General features: G+C 44.2%; 1 protein-coding gene across 1 annotated transcript in view; it reads right to left on the bottom strand.

Moving 5' to 3' along the window:
* Positions 1-1,016: 1,016 nt before the first annotated feature.
* Positions 1,017-19,958, bottom strand: part of foxn2a (forkhead box N2a) — a 40,466-nt gene continuing 21,524 nt past the window's right edge. The window contains exons 2-6 of the mRNA XM_079512818.1: positions 13,636-14,219; positions 9,001-9,125; positions 8,282-8,331; positions 7,157-7,225; positions 1,017-6,232 (exon numbers count right to left, since the gene is read on the bottom strand). Coding sequence (XP_079368944.1) covers positions 5,769-6,232; positions 7,157-7,225; positions 8,282-8,331; positions 9,001-9,125; positions 13,636-14,205 — 1,278 coding nt within the window. The 5' untranslated portion in view covers positions 14,206-14,219 and the 3' untranslated portion in view covers positions 1,017-5,768. The remainder of the gene's footprint in view (positions 6,233-7,156; positions 7,226-8,281; positions 8,332-9,000; positions 9,126-13,635; positions 14,220-19,958) is intronic.

The following is a 19,958-nucleotide window of genomic DNA, read 5'->3' as shown; positions in this document are numbered from 1 at the left end:
CTGAAAGCCCGCAGCCAGTGGCTCCGGTATTGTCTGGTTGCCTGGCAACTGTCGGCGTGGCGTGGTTGCTAGGGCCATGTGGGAAGAGGGGGGGAGGTATAGTGCTGCTCTGATTTCCAGCAGCTCACTGGTCCTCAACGTCAGGGCCGGGGACCCGTGAGGGTCCATTTGGTTCCATTTGTGCACACTCAAGAGTTAATCAACACTAAGCACTTTATTTTATTGGGGTTTACAGATGTGGAGAAAAAAAGTATCCATTTGTACACTCTTGAATTGCAGATCTGAGGGTCCATATTGTGGACCCCTCGTGGACCCCGGGTCAGACATTGAGAAACAGTGTTCTAGCTGAATTGAGGCAGTCGGTAGGGAGAAGCCCCCTGTCCAACACACACACACACACACACACACACACACACACACTGAACAATAGAAGCCGTGCCAATGAGCCTGGGGCAGTGGGGCTAGTCAGACAAGCCCTTGTTCGGGGTCACGCTGTGTTCAATCCTGCGGTCCGCCATGACTAATTAACTTACAGAGAAGTGTCGTTAGGACATCTGATGATGCATCCATCAAAGGCACATGGCCTTGGAAATCAAAACTAACGTGATGGTCTGGACCTTCTGCTGGCAACTTACTTGCTCAAGGTGTTGACATGGTCAAAAAGACATGAAAATGAAACGGAAGGGGCAGTAGAGCAAACACAGCATTGTGAAGGGCGTGTGCAGGCTAAAAGAAATATTTGGAAACTGCAACACTACTAGGCCAGGCCTACTATGTAAACACAGAGCGACCAATGTAGATAAAGTAGTTGGGACTACTATACGTGGTTATACTTTTAATAGTGTCACCTACACAGCAGGTGGCAATGTTGATCAAGAAATTAGCACACACACAAAAAGTATCATGAAAGTATTAAACAGGATTTAATTCTTGTTTTAGCATAGGCTATTTGCTGATAATAGGCCTATGCTAAAACACTGGAATCCTGTACAAAATAACCCAGATACCCACTGTGATAAAACCAGAACGTTTTATTATTTTTGTAATACCATATATAATGCAATTGCATATCTTTGGCGAAAATAAATTTTATAAACATTTTATCAACAGAGGTTAGCATACAAAAACCAAAAAGGTATGTCTGTCTAACAGACAGGACAGACAAACTGACACAAACAGATACTGGGTTGGCAGCTTTAGTCAAATGCAACAAAAATGCTCATCATTACCATAATGATTGCAACACAATTTTGAAAAATAAAAATTACTTAGTATTCCAATAACGGCTGTCAAGCAATGAAGCAGTCATATGCAGTTTTCAGGTTGCACAAGTCCAGGGACACCATGAACTATTAGGTAGCTCTTCTAACATTCACTCCGTCAGAATCATGCCCAAGTTACACTCTGTCGCACAACTTTGTCACACCGCAGAAACAGCCGATCTACAAGCTCACAAGGCATTGCATCGACCATCGTACAACTAAGTAGAAAACTTTGACACCAACAGAGTATTTCTCTTGCAAGTGCTACAGAAAGAACAAGCACTAGAATTCCTCACCAGCCCTCCCTTACACTCAGACTTAAGTTTGACAAACTATACAGCAGCAGCCTGGGGGAATACGTTAAGTCTTTTATGGTTTTGAGGTGTTCAAAATGGCTATTCAAACACCACAAAACAATACTTGGAAGCATGAGTTATCAATGGCAGTGAGTGTTAATCATTTTGATGATGGCAATTCAATTATCCATATGTGGAAGGATTACCAACACATTTTGCTTGTGATTAGTTTTTCTTTCTTTTTTTTTTGTCAAACAAAAATAATTAAAATAATTAAAATAAGATAAACCATATATCAAATAAAGGTTTTAAAATTATTAAATTAAAGTTCTCCATTCAAGAAATCCAACATGGGGAATGTCTGTCCATCTGAAAAGTCTACCCCTGCTCTTTCTGTACATCCTTTTTGGCAACTTAAAAGGTTTCAGGATCAATAATATGTTAATCAATGGGTTTCTAACCAATCTCACAAAAAAAGGACAAAACATGAGGATGCCTGGCAGATTGGCAGTTAAACATCTGCTCATAGACGATGTACATTGGCAATAATAAGTGTATTTTGTTGCTATAAAACAATTAAAGAAATAGTTGTATTGCAGTGAAATAAAGTAAAGGAAAAAGAAAACAATATTCTTATTTATCAAGATGAATTCAAAAGGGAGAAAAGAAATGCACCTATAGCAGAAGTCACTCCTTTCAAATTACAATTGTACGAAATAATAATAGTTCAATAAACCCATAAATTAATGTCATAAATAGCTTTATGATTAAATGAACAACAATTTGTTCTTTCTTTTCACAGCTAAAACAAGACCAGTGTATGCACATTGTCATTTTTTGTTTAAAGAACTGAGTCTTACTTCTAAACAGTTCCCCAGTCTAAAGCAACAGCAACAACAACAAAAAAGAAGTAAACCAAAGGTTTGATTCGTCACTGTACTGGTGGTCAGATTCCTCCTGTGAGTGATTCTGCAAACGGGGGCAATGCTACTGTCAGTCACATATAGCTAAACTCTGGCAACAGGACAACAGGGTGACCACGGACCATATTCACACACACATCAACCATCTGGGGGTTAGAAACACCACTTTGACAGTTTATTATTGTATGACTTTAAGCTATATATGATCAGGGACTTATTTGAATACAGAAAATGTTATTTGAACCAATCTTCTGTATGGTAGAGAATAAATGGGCAAATGGCGGCCCGGGGGCCACATGTGGCCCTCACCTTCACTTAATGCGGCCCGCAGGTTCATATCGGAATACTGATATAGTATTGTTTTCAGCCGTTACAATTCCAAATATGACCTGCGTCTATATTAGTAGCTTAGTATTAAAATGGTATTGTAAAAATAAAAACTTTTCAGGATTCAAAAATAGCAACAAATTATTAAATAATAAATAACAGATCTACACACACAAAACGCGTCGCACCGCAACGCGTTTTGAGCTTGTAGATCTGCTATTTTTTGCTACAACAGTATATGAAATGTGGCCCTCTGGAGTGAGTGTGTAACTAAGAGTGGCCCTCTCCAGTTCCAAAGTTGCTCACCCCCTGTGGTAGAGCATGTTAATGCATTATAATTGACACATCTGCGGTAGTGGTTGGAGGTGGTCTCCCTGAGACATTTCAACCCTGTTGCAACAATCTCAATTTAATCTTTCGCCATCGTTATTGACATAATGCAGACAACTCACAGGCTTTAAGTGTAGTATGGCCGGCTTGTGAATATGGTCAATGGCCTTAACAGTTGAATTTCAGTGGCACCGGAAAATGTTTGGCACTGTTCAAGCAAACTACACTAAACAGTCATTGTGACACAACAAAAGGCAATTCAGCCCAAAAGCAATTCAGCCAAATATTTGTTTTTTTCCCATACGAGAGGAATACAAGTTAAAAATGCATTTTGGGTTCGCTACAACTGCACCCTATTCCTCGATTCTTTTGAAGTTTTGTGTGATGCAACTTTTGTAAGAAGACTGGTCTTTCTTTCCTCCATAAGTCACTCGCAACTTCCTCTCACTGAACTGCGTGCTGTCAACCGACAACAACCTCCCTGTGTCACAGCTCAATAGGAGAGCACACACTTCCTTATTTTGTTCTAGGAGGAAGAGCGAGCCGGAGACCATGTAAGCCAGGCAGAGCCGTGTGCACAACACAAACGCTGGACAAGTCTGTAACATTTCACCCACTGACTGAGCAAGAACACTCCCTTTGGCACCACACATGCATGCTCAATTCTCTCTAGCAATGACTGCATTGTCTCCCACTTCTTCAGTCTAGATTCTCTATACTTAGTTCACGTGAAACAAGACCAGTCCCCAAAGTAGTGAATGAACTTGCCCTCAAATATCAGTCGACAGGAATAGTCCTCCGTTCATACCAGCATCAACAAAATGATGCATTACAATGTCAGTGGATTTGCTTTTTGGCCAAATCAAAAAGCGCTAAGTGCATGGGATAAAAACCGAGGAGAACATACAGGGAAAATATGAGGCAACTACTGGCCTCATGACGGAAATGTTAAGTCTGGTTTATACTTCGACGTACAATGGAGTCCCACGGCCAAAAAAAACAGCAGATCTACAATGCATCGCAGTGCGTCACGGCGTGAGATGGGAGTTTTGACATGGCCCGTCATATGACTAAACACAAATTAGGCATTAGTCTTCTGAATGTCAGCCCACTCTGTATTAAAAAAAAAGGACCAAAAGAAACATCACAGATAAAAATCCAACAATGTCAATTTTAACTCTGAGTGTGAAAATGGACCCGTAAGAATTCCCCAACACAGCATCCAACCATAACGCAAACCGACGTCTCTCTCATATACGTCTCATAGCGGGCTGTTACGGTATAGCTGCAGCAATGCTGATGTAAAGAAAGAATAAATGTTTCTTTACATCAGGGGTTACCCTAAACCGAGGCAGTATGAATAACTAATAGGTCAATATTTGACCTGGAGCAACGGTAGCCAGACCGACTACATAGAACACTTTCCCGTCATGCCAATTCTCCAGCCATTTTTAAACTTGGGCTCAAGTAAACATGCACTTAATCCCATATGTATGATGCACGCATACACACATCCTCGCAAATCTATTAGTGGCATATGTTAGCACATTGTCAACGTCTGCCATGCCAAGGACTGGACTAAGCACTACACCTTGCATAGGTTGTGAGCAGGAAAAATTAACAGGGGGCGAGTTGTAACGTTTGTACACAAATCACACACACAAATCAAAGCTGGGCTAGGCGGGATTGATAAGTCGAGTGGGTTTGCAAAACATTGTATAGCCTTCCTTTGTAGCACTGTAATGGACTTGGCTTCACAAATCGTAGCAAACTACTTACAGACAACTTATATACTACATTTGGCAGTGGCTGATTTTTGCTATTACCTTACCGCGCTGTGCTAAATCCTGAAAAGAGAGACAAAACTCACACGTAATGAGGTTAGCTGATGATATGAACATAATACTACTTCATTCATTCATGTAAATGCAAGGCTTAACCAGTGTACACAACCCAGAAAAAAAAATACCACCATTTAAACGACGTTAAAAAGAGCAGTTAAGGTTGTGGATTAATTATTGCATCTCTCTTTAAAGACCAAGAATGCCTTTCAAAAAACAGTGGCTTTTTTTCTTCATCTTCTTCTTTTTCTTCAGCACAAAAAGGAGGAGGAACTGACTACACCGGGAGGTTAGAATTTGTTTCTTACAAACATGCACTCATTTGCTTCATAAATAGATTCACTTGGAAGAGGATACAGGTTCGAGGAGGAAGCATGCAAACGCCTTGAGTTATAAAACCTTCAGCTTTTCCCATTTTTGTCTTTTTAGGAGAGGAAAAAATGACTTGACTCGATGTAGTCCAGCGGAAGCGGGCAGGTCATTTTGGATAGGTATTATGATGTTTCTCCTTAGCCCAGACACCCAACCCAACAGTTAACCCCCCGCGTTACAAAAGTCTCTATATGGCTTTGTTCTCCTGCGTGAACGATAACTATTGCCATTTGTTTTCTTCGACAGGGGATTTCCCAAAAAACAAACAAACAAACGAACAAAAAATAAAAGGCTCAAAATGGCCAATCAACGTTCGGATAAGGAGAAGGAGGCACACCAGGACACATCATCCGGGGGGGTCAGAGGCTAGTAGGGACCGACGGGGTCAGGAGGAGGAGGAGTCCGATGAGAAATCGTTCATTTCCTGCTCAGTTTTTTGCTCTTGACGACTGTGCGTTTGGAGACCTCCGTGCAGCTGCGGACGCCGGCCAGGTGCAGCAGAGAGCCCGCCGCCTCCTTCAGCTCTTCGTCCAACTCCGGCTTGACCTCGCGTCGCGCCCTCTTGCCCGCCGCGGGCCACTTGGCGGCGGAGGAGGAGGTTGGCGTGCGCCGCGCAGTGGGCTGGGGGGCGGCGCCCCTCTCGTCCCAGAGGTCGGAGTCCTCCGTGTCGCTGTGGAAGCCCTCGCTGCCGGCGCGCCGCGTCTGCCCGCGCTGGTCGCCGCCGCAGCCGCCGCCGTCGTCCAGGGAGGACATCGAAGAGGAGGAAGAGCGCGAGGAGCAGCGCTGCAGCGCCACGCTGCTGTAGTTGTGGTCTTGCTTGGGATCGCTGCTCACCACGACCGTGTCGGGGCGGGACAGGTCCAGTGGACTGTCGGAATCGCCTGGTGAACAACAGGGATTCGCCCAAAAGAACAAGACAAGGTTTTAGAAGGTTTTTCCCTTGTGAACATTCTGGTGAGTGTACGCACAGCACTAAAGCAGGAAGTTTAAGCAGAGACGGTTTAAAAGCTGCAATAAAACAAACTTGTTTGAATTGATCAAATGTTCATTACATTTAACAAACTGCATGTAGTGTATGTTCATACATATATATATGTCGCACATCTACAGCGTTTGGAGGTGGTTTACTGGTTGACAAGTAGTACTGTCTGAATCTCGACTCATACGCACAATATCCCCTCTGGGCAAGCAGGGATTCCCTTTTGACAGAGCGGTAGAAATGTGGTCTCTGAAGTGGGAGTGGGTAAAACTTATGGATTGCAGCTTTAACCCATTCTGGACGGGAACCCCTTTTGGTGTTTTAACTAAGCATTATGTTATACTTTAGCTATTGAAAAATAGCAGACCTACAAGCTCATAGCGCGCCACCGAGTGGCGTGCTACGAGCTTGTAGGTCTGCTATTTTTGAAAAATCGTAAAAATGCGGCACAAATCTTGAATATATATTCTTTCAGAGCGAACGTCTTTTTTATTTTGACGTCAGGCCTAAATTGGTTAAGTCAAAGGATGCTTAATTAATGCAATGGAAGTCTTCGCATACTTCCACTGAGGTGCCTTTAGAAAATCTATACGTGTGAAAATCTGTTACTCGCCTCGGGACTCACAAAGGATGAGTCAAGGAATATGCTAATATGCTATATAAAAAAACCATAAACAGGTGGAACCACGGCTCATAAATGTACAGCACAAAAAAGTAATAAATCATGCAATGGATGGGTGGGTGGAGCTGGCGCGTGATGAGAGAAACCAAGCGGAGCAGAAATAAAAACAATGGCGGCGTGCGTGGTGGGTGTGCGGCCTCTTACATGGGTCGACGTGGTGCCCGGGGGCCGAGTTTAAGAGCATCATGGCCGTGGCTGCGTCAATGTCAGACTCTGGAAGAGGAGAGAACATGCATGATTGGTCAGTCCTGAGGTTTTAGAGCGGCAGGGCTGTAGTGTTTTGTCTTTGACAGCAGATCTTTGAGTTAGTTTTAGTCATTGTCTTTTGAATCATTTTCATTTAGTTTTAGTAATGGTAGTCTAGTCGACGAACATGTTTCGTCGGATTAGTCGACGAAATCAACACTGAGTGGTTCTTTATCTCTCCATCTGTCCCCTGGAACAATGTGACTCAGGTTGGTGTGTTGGGAAAATAGGGGTGAAATAGATCGATTGTAAAGAACAATAGATCATTTAATAAGTCCTTATTTTGGGCATGTCATTATAGGCCGAAAAGTAACGTACAATTACTCATCAGGTGTTGGCCGACAATGGCCTGTGAAATGTCAGTGTTTCCACAATAAACAAAACAGTGCATTGAGCAGAGCTGCGTGCCGTGCGGACCGACCTCTCATCTTTTTACAGGATGGAATCAGGCCAACCGGTGCCATGTTTACATTGTATCCAATCTTTACAGTTCTAAAGCAAAGGCACCATAACTCACTTGAGGGGCTGTAAATTATTAATGATTATGTTGAGACTGAGTGCTCCGCTCTCAGCACCGGCTAAACCTCTGTGCCTGTCGTCAAGGTAACGAAAGCGTGAGGCTGAGGAGGGAGAGAGAGGGGTCTGAGACCATCATGGTCTACAATACATGAGGCATCTATGACTTGAATGGATACAAAAATAAATAAAAACGCAACCCAAAAAAAAAACAATGACAACACAATATTGTTGAGGATGAAAGCATAGTGATGCTTGAATGCACTGTGACTGAAATATGCAGAAGCAATGTAAAATAACACACACACGCACACACAAACACGCGCGCGCCCGCACACACACACACGCACACAGAACTGGAGTGAAGGAATATCATTTCATAGCAGGTATTGATCGATCGGGGCCCGTGGAATTTCATTTCGAGCACCGACTGAACCTTAACAAAGCTTCACGTGGGGTCCGGTAGGGAAGTCTGGAGAGAGACAGGTAGCCATGTTGGACACTCACCTTTCAATGAACAGCCTTGCAGGAAGAGATGGCGAGGAGGTGAAGAGGCACTGCATAGGGAAAACGCAAAGACACAATTACAGTATGGCCCTACCAGCCTCATTTAACCACTAAGTAGCAAAGAAATCACACCTGCGTGAAGTGAGGGGCGATCTTATCATTGTACATCATCATGCATGATCTCATTCCGGCCAATACGAATCTGCGTCATCACCTTCGTCATCAATGTTTGTGTTACGCAATGTTTGTGTTTACACGAACACTCAAAATTGTCCATTCATTATCAATGGCATTTAATGTTTGTGGAGGCAAAAGTTGTGCACATACACAAGCTGGACATAAGAGGCTATCGCCCCTCAAAAATAGCCAATCTACAAGCTCATAATTATGGCGTTGTGACGCAACGTGTTGTGTGCTTCCAGATCTAGTTTCATTGCTTTTGAACTTTTGAGTGGGGCCCGGGAGTCAACCAGGGGTCCTTGAGGGGGTTCCACGGGTCCCCGGCTAAATTATTGATAGTTTGGAACCAAGTGGACACTTACAGGTCAGTAAAACAAGACCAAGAGTGTACAAATGGGACATTAATGTCAGGTGATAAGCAATTCACCGCGGCGAGGGACGTAATGTTGTAGTTTTCTAACTTTAGGGTGTGTGTGTGAGGGCTCACGTCCCTACTAGAATGAAATGGGGGCCGGGTGTGTGTGTGTGTGAGGGCTCACCTGGGTGGGGAGGCGGGCGGCGTGCAGAAGGCATGTGCGGCAGGGTAGTGCTGCTTCCTAAGAGCTTGGATCAGGTTGGGTCGGTACTCGGGGTCGACACACCACAGAGAACCCTTTCCATTGGCCTGCAGTACAAAAAAAGGAGGGAGGGACTCGTTAGGTAACACAGGACATTAGAAGCCTATGGCTATGCTGCCTGTCATATTTTTTAAAGGTTTTAATCATGTGCATGACGGGGAAGCGCCAATAGCCTTGATCATTCAATAACCGTAGCCACTTTCAACCCGGTGTCTGTAATCTATTTTGGCTATGTAATTGAAGGAAATAAATCTTTCTCCAACCTTTTTCTAAAATAGCTGATCTATAAAACACATTTTCAAAAAGCTAAAAGTGTAAAATAGAGCTTAAGTGTTTAAGCTTAGTGCTGTGAGTGTTCTCATCACAAAACCCAATTGCCTGAAATGTTCACTTTGACAAGCCAGACACATCTTTGACAAAACAGGAGTCAAGAACAAAACAATGCAAAACAAAAGATTGGTCTCTTCAATAAGGATGTCTGGTGCACTCCAATTGTTCTACTAGTAGTATAGTGTAGTGTGTACTGTCTCTCAGTAGTTCCCATTTACACAATACAATAGTGTGTGTACTAGCATAATTTCTGAAGGACTGAGATTGTAGTGAGTGAGTGAGTGACACAAAATCATTACCCTTGTTATTTGTCAGCCAAAGTGAGATGCAGTTACACACACACACACACACACACACACACACACACACACACACACACACACACACACACACACACACACACACACACACACACACACACACACACACACACACACACACACACACACACACACACACACACACACACACACACACACACACACACACACACACACACACACAGTGACTACGGTATGCAGGTATGTTGTTTGGTATGGGTACAATATGTTGTTATACTCTCTATATGACAAAGTACTGCTATATGGCTGCTGGGTGGTGTTGACAAGGATTCTACTTGCTAGATTTGTCAAACGTCATTTGGCTTTTGACCAGCTGTCAGACTGAGGAAAAATATTAACACAAATAGACATTAGCAGTCATTTATTCTAACTCCAGCGCATTTTAATGGGAGTCATTTCAGCTCCGAAAACAACTTGGTGAAAAGGGAAATGCAATTTATAAATGAGGCTGAAAGTGTCGTCACCCAGGCTTCCGCTCAGGCGTGAAAAAGGCTTCCCTCCCGATTCAAAAGCTAAAAATAATCAAACAGGTTAGGTCTCAAATGACCAACACACAGAGCCTACCCCAGCAGCCTACCACACATTCCTTCAGAGCTAGAAATGTGCAAAAAGGAGGAACACACACACACACACACACACACACACACACACACACACACACACACACACACACACACACACACACACACACACACACACACACACACACACACACACACACACACACACACACACACACACACACACACACACACACACACACACACACACACACACACGTCAGCAGTATGTGAGGAATGAGTTTTGCCTGCGAGTGTGCGCAAACGGTCGCCTTATCTCATGGCGGTGTATTCTTACCCAAGTCTGGGGAGGGAGGGAGGGAGGGAGGGAGGGAGGAGGAGAATAACCTTGACTCAGATTACCAGCCAGCTCAGAGGCAGGAAGGAGGAAACGTCACCATGGCAACGGAAACCACCAAAGCAGTGTCATGTGAAACCTGGTGCTGGTGCCTCTCTCTCTCTCTCTCTCTCTCTCTCTCTCTCTCTCGGCAGACTTGCGAGGGCTCACTGCATGCGGCGCACCTGCATTCTGAGCGCCCGCACTAGAAGTACCGGCCTCACATCGCCCGACCGACCTAAACTGACAGACAACCACCACCGCTAACCGGCCTCACACCGCCCGACCAACACCGACAGACAACCACCACCGCTAACCGGCCTCACAACGCCCGACCGACACTGACAGACAACCACCACCGCTAACCGGCTACCGGCCTCACACCGACCGACCGACACCGACAGACAATCACCACCGCTAACCGGCTCTCGCCCTGGCTGGCACAGCCTCGTCACTGCAGGCTCTACCAATCAATCACAACGTCGTGTCAGCCGTCATTACTGATAAGCTTTTGCTCAAGTGGCCCTCAGTGGTGGAAAAAGTACTCAAAATGTTTTACTTAAAACATTTGAGTACATGTGAAACAACAACTTTTAATAATAATAATCAAAATCTACAAAGCAACTAGTAACTGAAGTTTTCAAATAAATGTAGTGGAGTAAAAGTACAATATTTGCCTCTGAGATGGAGTGGAGTACAAGTAAAAGTATCTGAAATTGGAAATACTCAAGTACAAATACCTCAATAATTGTATTAAGTACAGTACTTTTACTTACATTTACTAAAGGCAACATGTCATCATAAAACAGAGGTTTTTTTTAAATCAGACTATAAGATTTTGGAAAAGACAGGAGATCTTGCAGGGTCGCTTTTTGCAAGAATACAATAAGGTTGCTTTTGAGATTAGTTCCAATCATACTCCCAGTGGAAAATATGCAAGACGAAAACAATGGAGGCTCAGCTGCTGTTGTGTGTGCAGTCAGTGGTTTGTCCTGTTTGGTGTTGGAGAGCGCAGAGCGCAGCTACTGGTTCAGTTGTTGACAATGTAAACGTCACATGAGTATGCAGGCAAGATACAGATCAAGCTTGTTTTTTTATTTTACCAGTAAATCTTTACTCTTTAACCCTGTTCTTTTTTCACCTAAACATCATCATTGATGTTCATTGTGTAGTCTTGCAATGCAAGACTACACAAAATCTCTGGACATTTTATGAAAATTAACCTATGACCTTTGACCTTTAACCCTGATAAAAGTAATTAAAATGCCTGTAATATATATATTTTTTGTGATCATTAGAATGTCTAGAATATGTTTTATTTATTATTGTGAAAGATATCCCCCGAATGTAAATTAATGTATTATTAATATTTTAATAATTATTATAAATGTGCATAAACTTTGCATAAAACTTTATTTAAAAAAAAAATTGAAATCTCTTTTTTGCAAGTAGAAATATAAAGACTTCCGATAATAAGACAGCTAACAGCTAAGGAGGAGAAAAGCACTGAATGAAGACTTGCATTTACTGCCTTAGCCAAACAATTTAAAGATAATGGGAGTCAGACATTGGAAAAGTGTCTTTAAACAGTTAAATGGCTTGAAAGGGCTTTTGGTGTGAGGCCGACAAGGCCTGGCATAACCCATGAACCGCCGACTCTGTGTGTATCCCATACTACAAACTACTTTAGAAAGTAACTAAAAAGTAACACAAAAATATCACTTGATGAGGGGAGTTCAATGCATGCTATTATGCTATATGTGATTTACCATTTACCTAAACACATCTCCAAACACACATGCTTAGAAATGTGTGCTAGATCTGTCTGTTTATACATCAGCAAGGAGCGCACAAGATGGACATCTTTTTCTCCATGTCGTCCTTTTCTTTGAGACATCACGGAGAACGCCGCTGCACCAGGACAGACATTAACACCTTAGTAGCCCGGAACTATTTAATCCATTTCATCCATGTGCCCATCATTTATAGCGCCCGGACCACTTTTATCGGCGCACCGGAAGTTGCTGTGCATGTCTGTGTAGCAGCTAACAATAGCCACACCACTCTAGAGTCGATCGACAACAACGGGAGGTAAGAATAAATCTATCGCGACTAGCGACTGGACCGCGGAAGGCCGTCAAACACAGGATCTTTTTTCAGAATTAGACGAGATGATTTAGATCGGGAGTTATGATCGTTTTAAGATTTTCGTTTTCGTCAGCTAAACAGGCAGGGAACATTTTCGATGACGTGTCACTGTTTGACACGTCATCGGATTGGGCAACAAGCGCTCCTAGGCTGTGGAGCGAAGCGACCGGTTTTGATATCATTACTCTCCGTCCTATTTATCAATCTCCGGCTTGGGCACTTGCCCATGACCTTGAACTTGACGGAGAACTCCGCCCCGGGCCTCCATGGTGTTAAGTGCCCTCGTTTTCCTCCGACAGGGCAGGTTGTCCATGCTTGCCACCCTCACCCTCACCCGGTGTGAATGCACAGACCCTTTTCAGCTGTGGGCTGCTCATCTGCCATGCCTAAAACAGTTGCAATACCTCACTGTGCTGCGACAGATAAAGCCCTATCTCAGTGTGCTGTGCTTGCAGTTCTCGCTCTCTCTCTCTCTCTCTCTCGCTCTCTCTCTCTAGGAGGAGGGCCTGTGACCTTGAGAGGAATTCACCCCTTATCGCAGCGGAGTCAGAGGTCCTGTGACTGCTTTACAGCACCAACCACTGTTATGTGAGCCGCAGTGCAGCTCTCTGCTCCACCGTTCACAAACAGCAGCATACTGCTGTTTGTGAACGCACACACGGGTTGTTTGGGTACATGGTACAGACCAGATTATCTGCCCCGAGTCAAAAGTCAGGTCTGACATTGTATTGACATACAGTAAATAACTGGGTATAAATGCATGCAGCAGCACTAGCGTGCTTTTCTGGTTTTTGCACGTGCAGAGTTTAAATGAGATGCGAGAGACGTTGCCAGAACTCACCTTTCCCAAACTCCGTTCCACCTTGCGGAAGCATTTGTTCAGGGACAGGTTGTGACGCACCGAGTTCTTCCAGCCAGTGGGTGCGTTGGAAAAGTAGGGGAAGTGCTCAAGAATCCACCCATAGATCTCCTTGACGGGCAAGGACTTGCTGGGCGACTGCTCGATGGCCATGTAGATGAGGAGAGAGAAGGAGAAAGGGGGTTTGGACTTCAAGGAGTCCCTTTCCCTGCCTCTGCCGTGCGACGAGGACGAAGAGGACGAGGACGGGCCCTGTATGGCCCCGGTGTCCCCCTCGATGTCAAAGAGGGGGCTGGCGCTCGCCTGGGCTTCGGGTCCTCCTCCCAGCGTGAAATTTTGGAGCAGGTTCTCGTGGAGCCAGTTGAGATTGGTCAGCTCCTCGTCCTCAGAACCTCCGTTGCAGTCCACGCTGGTGGCCAGTGGGCTCGCAGCGCACTCGGCCTCGGGCAGGGTCCCCGCGCCGCACACACCTCCCCGGAGCCCCGCCCGCTCCTCCTGCATACCCGGAATTTCCACTTTCTTGTCTGGTGACATCCCAATGATTGGACCCATTAAACCAAGGAGGTCTGTAGAAGGGGAAGAGAGAACAAGAGGCTGTGTTAATGTAAATTAAAATAGAGTTGCAGGCGACACAGAGGGAGAGGAAATCAAATAAACAGCATTGACGGTTAACCCATTTCAAAACACGTCTGGCAATGAGAGGTAAATGGAGGTGACGCGTTGCAAATGACATGCTCTTCCACACGCTGCCGAACTTGTTTTGCTAAGGATTTCCCCCGAGTGCGGGCCCCCCTGTGTAGCCCCACATGCCTGGCTTGCCTGCTCTCTGTGCCCGTGTTGATTTCATCGACTAATACAATGACGAAAAATTTCGTCGACCAGCTTTTTTTCACTGACGAACACTAAATGGAAATTAAATGAAAACTAAGACTAAATATATTGGCAATTTCGCCATAAACTCGACTTATTTATTATAAAATGTTAGGAAGGGACTAGAGATCCAGAATAAGTAAAATACAAGTCATTTTACACTGGGTTGCATGCTGAAAATAGGCGATCTACAAGCTCACAAGGCGTCGCGCTGCAACGCGTTGTGAGCTTGTAGATCGGCTATTTTCAGCAAGTGTAAAATCAGCCATTACGACAGCATCAAGGCCTGCCAGAATACATTTTAGACGACTAAACTGTAGATTTTAGTCGACTAAAATCTTATGATATTTAGTCGACTAAAACTAGACACTAAAAACATTCCAGGTGACTAAAAACCAAATGAAAATTATTCAAAAGACTAAGGTCTAAAACTAAATCAAATCTAAAACAACACTCCGCTGTGGCTCTACCTGGCGCTCTCTCACTGCCCCTCTCCCTCGCACGCCCGGCGAGGAACGAGAGGCCCTCCACTCCCTCCTTCTAGACTCCAGCCGACGAGGACCTTTGGAGGAGAGCCTCTCGAAGCGGCTGAGCTGACTTAAGGCTCCTCTCCTCAACGCCCACCTCATTTCAGATCAGACGCAGCTGCTCGTTAAGTGTAAATGAGCATGAAACCACCCGCAAAATCATGGGCCACTGCTACGAGAATGGAGTGGAGGGGCCCTCAGTCTCGCAGAGTGGATGGCTCTTAAGAAAATGCCCCCCTCTCTGGCCATAAGATCACTCAACCTGCCACATGCCCAGATGAAGTGCTGAAGAGAGAGGGCTGTGGGACAGCCGTGTCCTCCTCCTCCTCGCAATTCAGTGGTAATAAGAAATTGAAGATTTCCGACAGGTCTGCATACTCAAGAGCCACCACAACAGCCTCCTGGGATTAATCTGCGGCCTTATAGCGAGAGCCCGTTTGGCACGTTATGAGCGATACTACCCAAGATGCTCTCTGCTTTGGAACAGACACCCCATGACCTTTACAACACACTTATGTAACCCCTTTGAACCTGGAGTCCCTAGGTATTTTCGGTATGTCGTTATAGACAAACATTTAAAAAAACTGAAAGTGAAAATGACAAAATCTACAAGCTCGACAAGTGGTTAAACCAGTGCTACCGTGATGTCTTCTTTTAGCAAAAAAAACCTTTACTTTTTCATTCTTGTTCTTATTTTGTTTATGCCTCTTTGATCTGTGAAGCACTTGGAGGAAACTGTAAAACAATGATTATTATTAGAACAATTTTGAGGGTCGATAGCCCCTTCTATGTCCAGCTTTTGGTGTGTCTATGACTGTAACTCAAATTTTGTCCTACACAAACATTAAATGCCATCGACAATGAATGGACAATTTCGAGTGTTTGTGTAAACACAAATATTGATGACAAAGGTGAGGACGCAAATTGTGATTGGCCCGGAATGAGATGATGTATGATGATGTACGATGATAAGAGCGCCCCTCACTTCACACGGGTGTGATTTTAATTTTTTTATAATTATGCAAATTGACTGTAAACTGGAACAGCAATGTACCAAAGCACAGTGATAGTACACTGTTAGTGAAGATAAGAACACTGTCAAGTGTCTTTTTGTGTACAGTGAGCAAAATGACACTTTGGCAGAGGTTTGGGTTATGAAGGTTTAATGTAACTCCAAATATTCTCCTCGTCCTCATCGACTTACAGCACCTCGCACAGTGAAACAGGTCTCATATCTAGGTAACTACCTCTACCAATGTGCAATTTTGCTTTAAAATGTTTTGAGACTAGTGGAGAGAAAGGAAACATGGATTCAGAGTAAGGCCTCACTCAGACCTTTACTGCATTGCTGTATGCTTGTTGGATGAATGTTGTGTAGTGTCATGGCCGCCCCAATGCATTTCCAATGGGAGTCACATGGTTTGACACAACATGTGTTGTATGAGGGGGAGGGGCGCAGTCGAAACACAGCCGAAAGCCATACAACAGCTTGTAGTCCAAAATGTAGACTACAAACCATGTGACTTCCATTGGAAATGCATTGGGGCAGCCATGACACTACACAACATTCATCCAACAAGCATACAGCAATGCAGTAAAGGTCTGAGTGAGGCCTAAGGGACTGACGTGTAGCAAATGGTATGGGAATCGAACCAGGGAACTCACTGTCGGCCATTATGCACGTGACCTAACCAACCACTTGGCTATCGGGTCGCCCCCTAAACCACTTAGTACACAGTACATAGTGCATGAAAGAAAATTCAAATGCTGCATATTGATAAACAGGTAACTACCGGTAGTTAACCATCTCTGTTACAGAGTAACCAAGTATATACAAGCAGGGTTATATTTCTGAAAATTACATGGGGGTGGTGGGGGGGAGGCATTTTCCTAACCATTTAAACGCACGCGGCCTACATCTTTGTTGAACAAACAGTGCAAATAGATGATCTAGATGCCTATGAGCTCACAATGATGCAACATGCTGGGAGTTTGTCAGTGCTGCAATTTTGAACAAACAAATTAAAGAAAGAAAAAGACACAGGGGCGGCGGTGGCTCAGGGGTAGAGTGTCTGGATGGTAACCGTAAGGTTGCCAGTTCGAACCCGGGCTCCCCCAGAGTTACTGTCGAAGTGTCCTTGAGCAAGACACTGAACCCCTAATTGCTCCCGATGTGCTAGTTGGTGCCTTGCATGGTTTCCGCTGCCATCGGTGTATGAATGGGTGAATGTAATGCACAATCTCTGTAAAGCGCCTTGGATAAAGGTGCTATATAAATGCACCATTTACACAATTTTTACATTTAATTGTTAATATTGTGACATTATCATCAAACATAAATATATTTCCCCATTCAGTCTGACGAGAAGCAGGGATGACATGACACACGAAGGACCAGAGAGCCTTTGCGAGATCAAAAGCAGAGGTTTGGAGTGGAGCCGTATGGGTCCATTTGGTTTCATCATGTTACGCTCTCAAGTAGTTAAAGATCCATAAGGGTTAATTTGGTTACCAACTCCATCATTTAGCTGGGGACCACCTGGAACCCCCTCAAGGACCACTGGTTGAAAATCACTGAATTACATCAAAACCTGATAACAAAGGAACAACTGGACAACAGCGTGTGCGTTAGACCTGAGGCACTAACGTCAGCCACACAGGAACGCAGGTCTCCGGTGGCTCGTCACGTATCCCAAGCCGCTCAGTCTACTGGGTCCGACAGGCAGATGCAAAGATACCGTACGTGTGCCCAGTGGTGGAAAGTAGTTGAGTACATTTACTTAACCCATTAGATTCTAAAAATGTCTGACAGTTTTCTGAAAAATCTATGTTTCTACGTCAGTCGTTCTTCGATTTTTGAAAAATAGCAGACCTACAAGCTCATACCGCGCCACTCGGTGGCGCGGTATGAGCTTGTAGATCTGCTATTTTTCAATAGCTAAAGCATAACACCAAAAGGGGTTCCCGCACAAAATGGGTTAAGTACTGTACTTAAGTACAAGGTATTGAGGTATCTGTACTTTACTTGAGTATTTCCAATTTCCAATACTTTTACTTCTACTCCACTACATTTCAGGTCCAGAATTTGTACTTTTACTCGACTACATTTATTTGAAAACTTTAGTTACTAGTTACTTTGAAGATACATTTCGTCCATTTGAAAATAGCCGATCTACAAGCTATTTTAAAAAGATTTTGAACTTGTGAAATGGGACATTCTGCAATAGGAGTACTTTAAGTACTTTTTGATGCCGATACTTGTACTTTTACTTGAGTACATTTTGAATACGGGACTTCTACTTGTAACGGAGTAGTTCTACATTGCAGTATTGATACCTTTACTTAAGTACAACATTTGAGTACTTTTTCCACCACTGCCCAAGCGTCTCAGTCTACTGGGTGTAACGCTGCATTCAGACAGGCCGATGCAAAGATACAGTGTACCGTTCATTTCATTTTCAATGGAAGCCAGCGACGTGAAGCTACGAAGCAACTCCGACGTTTGTAGCCGCTACGAAAAGACACAAAGCTGACTGGGTTCAAGTCTCTTCCAAATGCAAAGATACAAAACTACAACTTTAGCTCCGATGACGCAGCGAAGCGGACGCACGCTTGATGACGTTCAGCGTCAACAAGTATGCTGTGAATCTTTGCATCATTCCGCCTGAACGCGGCAGCATAGCTTCACGGTGCATGGCATACTTTACCGCCGTACTCCTGCTCCCTTCACCACACGTCCCTCTACAGCAGCTGCCTGGCTTACGCACTTGTTATGCACGTGTTACGCAGCTCAAGACACACACGGCAACAGAACGTTGAATGTACCCAGTTATGTAGCATGATGTGACGGCTATGGCCTACTGTTACTGTCCAGTTTATGTTTTCCACGGTCGCATAGCACTGAATGTGAGGTCATGTGTAATGTCCTTATATAATATGTGTTACAGAATGCACTAGGCTTCTCTTGTTCTCTCTCTCTGCACCAATGTCACCGTCCAGGACAAACACAGGATTCTAAAAGGCAAACTCTCATGTCCCCCATTTAGCGCACGGCTAAATGGTGCCGTTGATTGGAGCCGATGAGTGATTCATGGACGCCCCCTATTGTTGCCTTTGGATTCTGAACACATTTAGCATTAGCAGTTTCCAAAACATGATACTACCATGGCTGCCATTTTGTGCTTACATCATTAACCCCTCCCCCAAGTGTGACGTAAAATACAAAACGTCTGCCATATGAATTAAGATTTTCCGGCCCAGGCGGTGGCGTAACCGTCTGGGCACCCGACTGGTAATCCAGTCGCAGTGTGCCGCGGGTTCGACTCCCGAGCCCGACACGGCCTTTACTGCATGTCTTCCCCCATCTCTCTCCCGTTTCCTGTCAGCCTACTGTCTGTCCCTTCAAAAAACCAATAGAAGGCGTAAGCCGCAAAAAAAATATCTTAAAAAAAAAAAAAAAGAGAGATTTTCCAGTTCCTCTGGTTCTTGCCTGCGGTTTTGGCCTTCCTCGACTAGGAACGACTCTGCATACCATTATGCCATCAGACAGTTATCTCCAAACCAGCGTGAAAAACTAAAAACCTTGTGGATGATTCTTCTGGCATAGAGATCAGTAAGTACACCAGACCAGAATGAAGCCTTTCCCTTTAGAGTAAGCAGACTTGAAATCAGTCATCCTAAACTACCGTCTTGTTCAAAGAAACCTCAGTCGTCACTGGACTCAGCTCCGTAATTCCGTTTGAAAATGTTGTGTAACCACACCATCAATCAAGACTGACAACATAGACACAAAAAGCATAACTTTGCGCTTTAAATCTGCGGTATTCGATATGAAACATTATCTTGTACCTGGTTGGTTCACAGTTTTGTTTGAAAATAAATAACCCATTAGGTAGGTTGAGCTTTAGT

Source organism: Electrona antarctica, assembly GCF_951216825.1.
Source record: "Electrona antarctica genome assembly, chromosome: 10".
Taxonomy (NCBI): Eukaryota; Metazoa; Chordata; class Actinopteri; order Myctophiformes; family Myctophidae; genus Electrona; species Electrona antarctica.
Note: the sequence above shows the minus strand (reverse complement) of the source record. Positions and strands in the feature narration are given on the sequence as shown.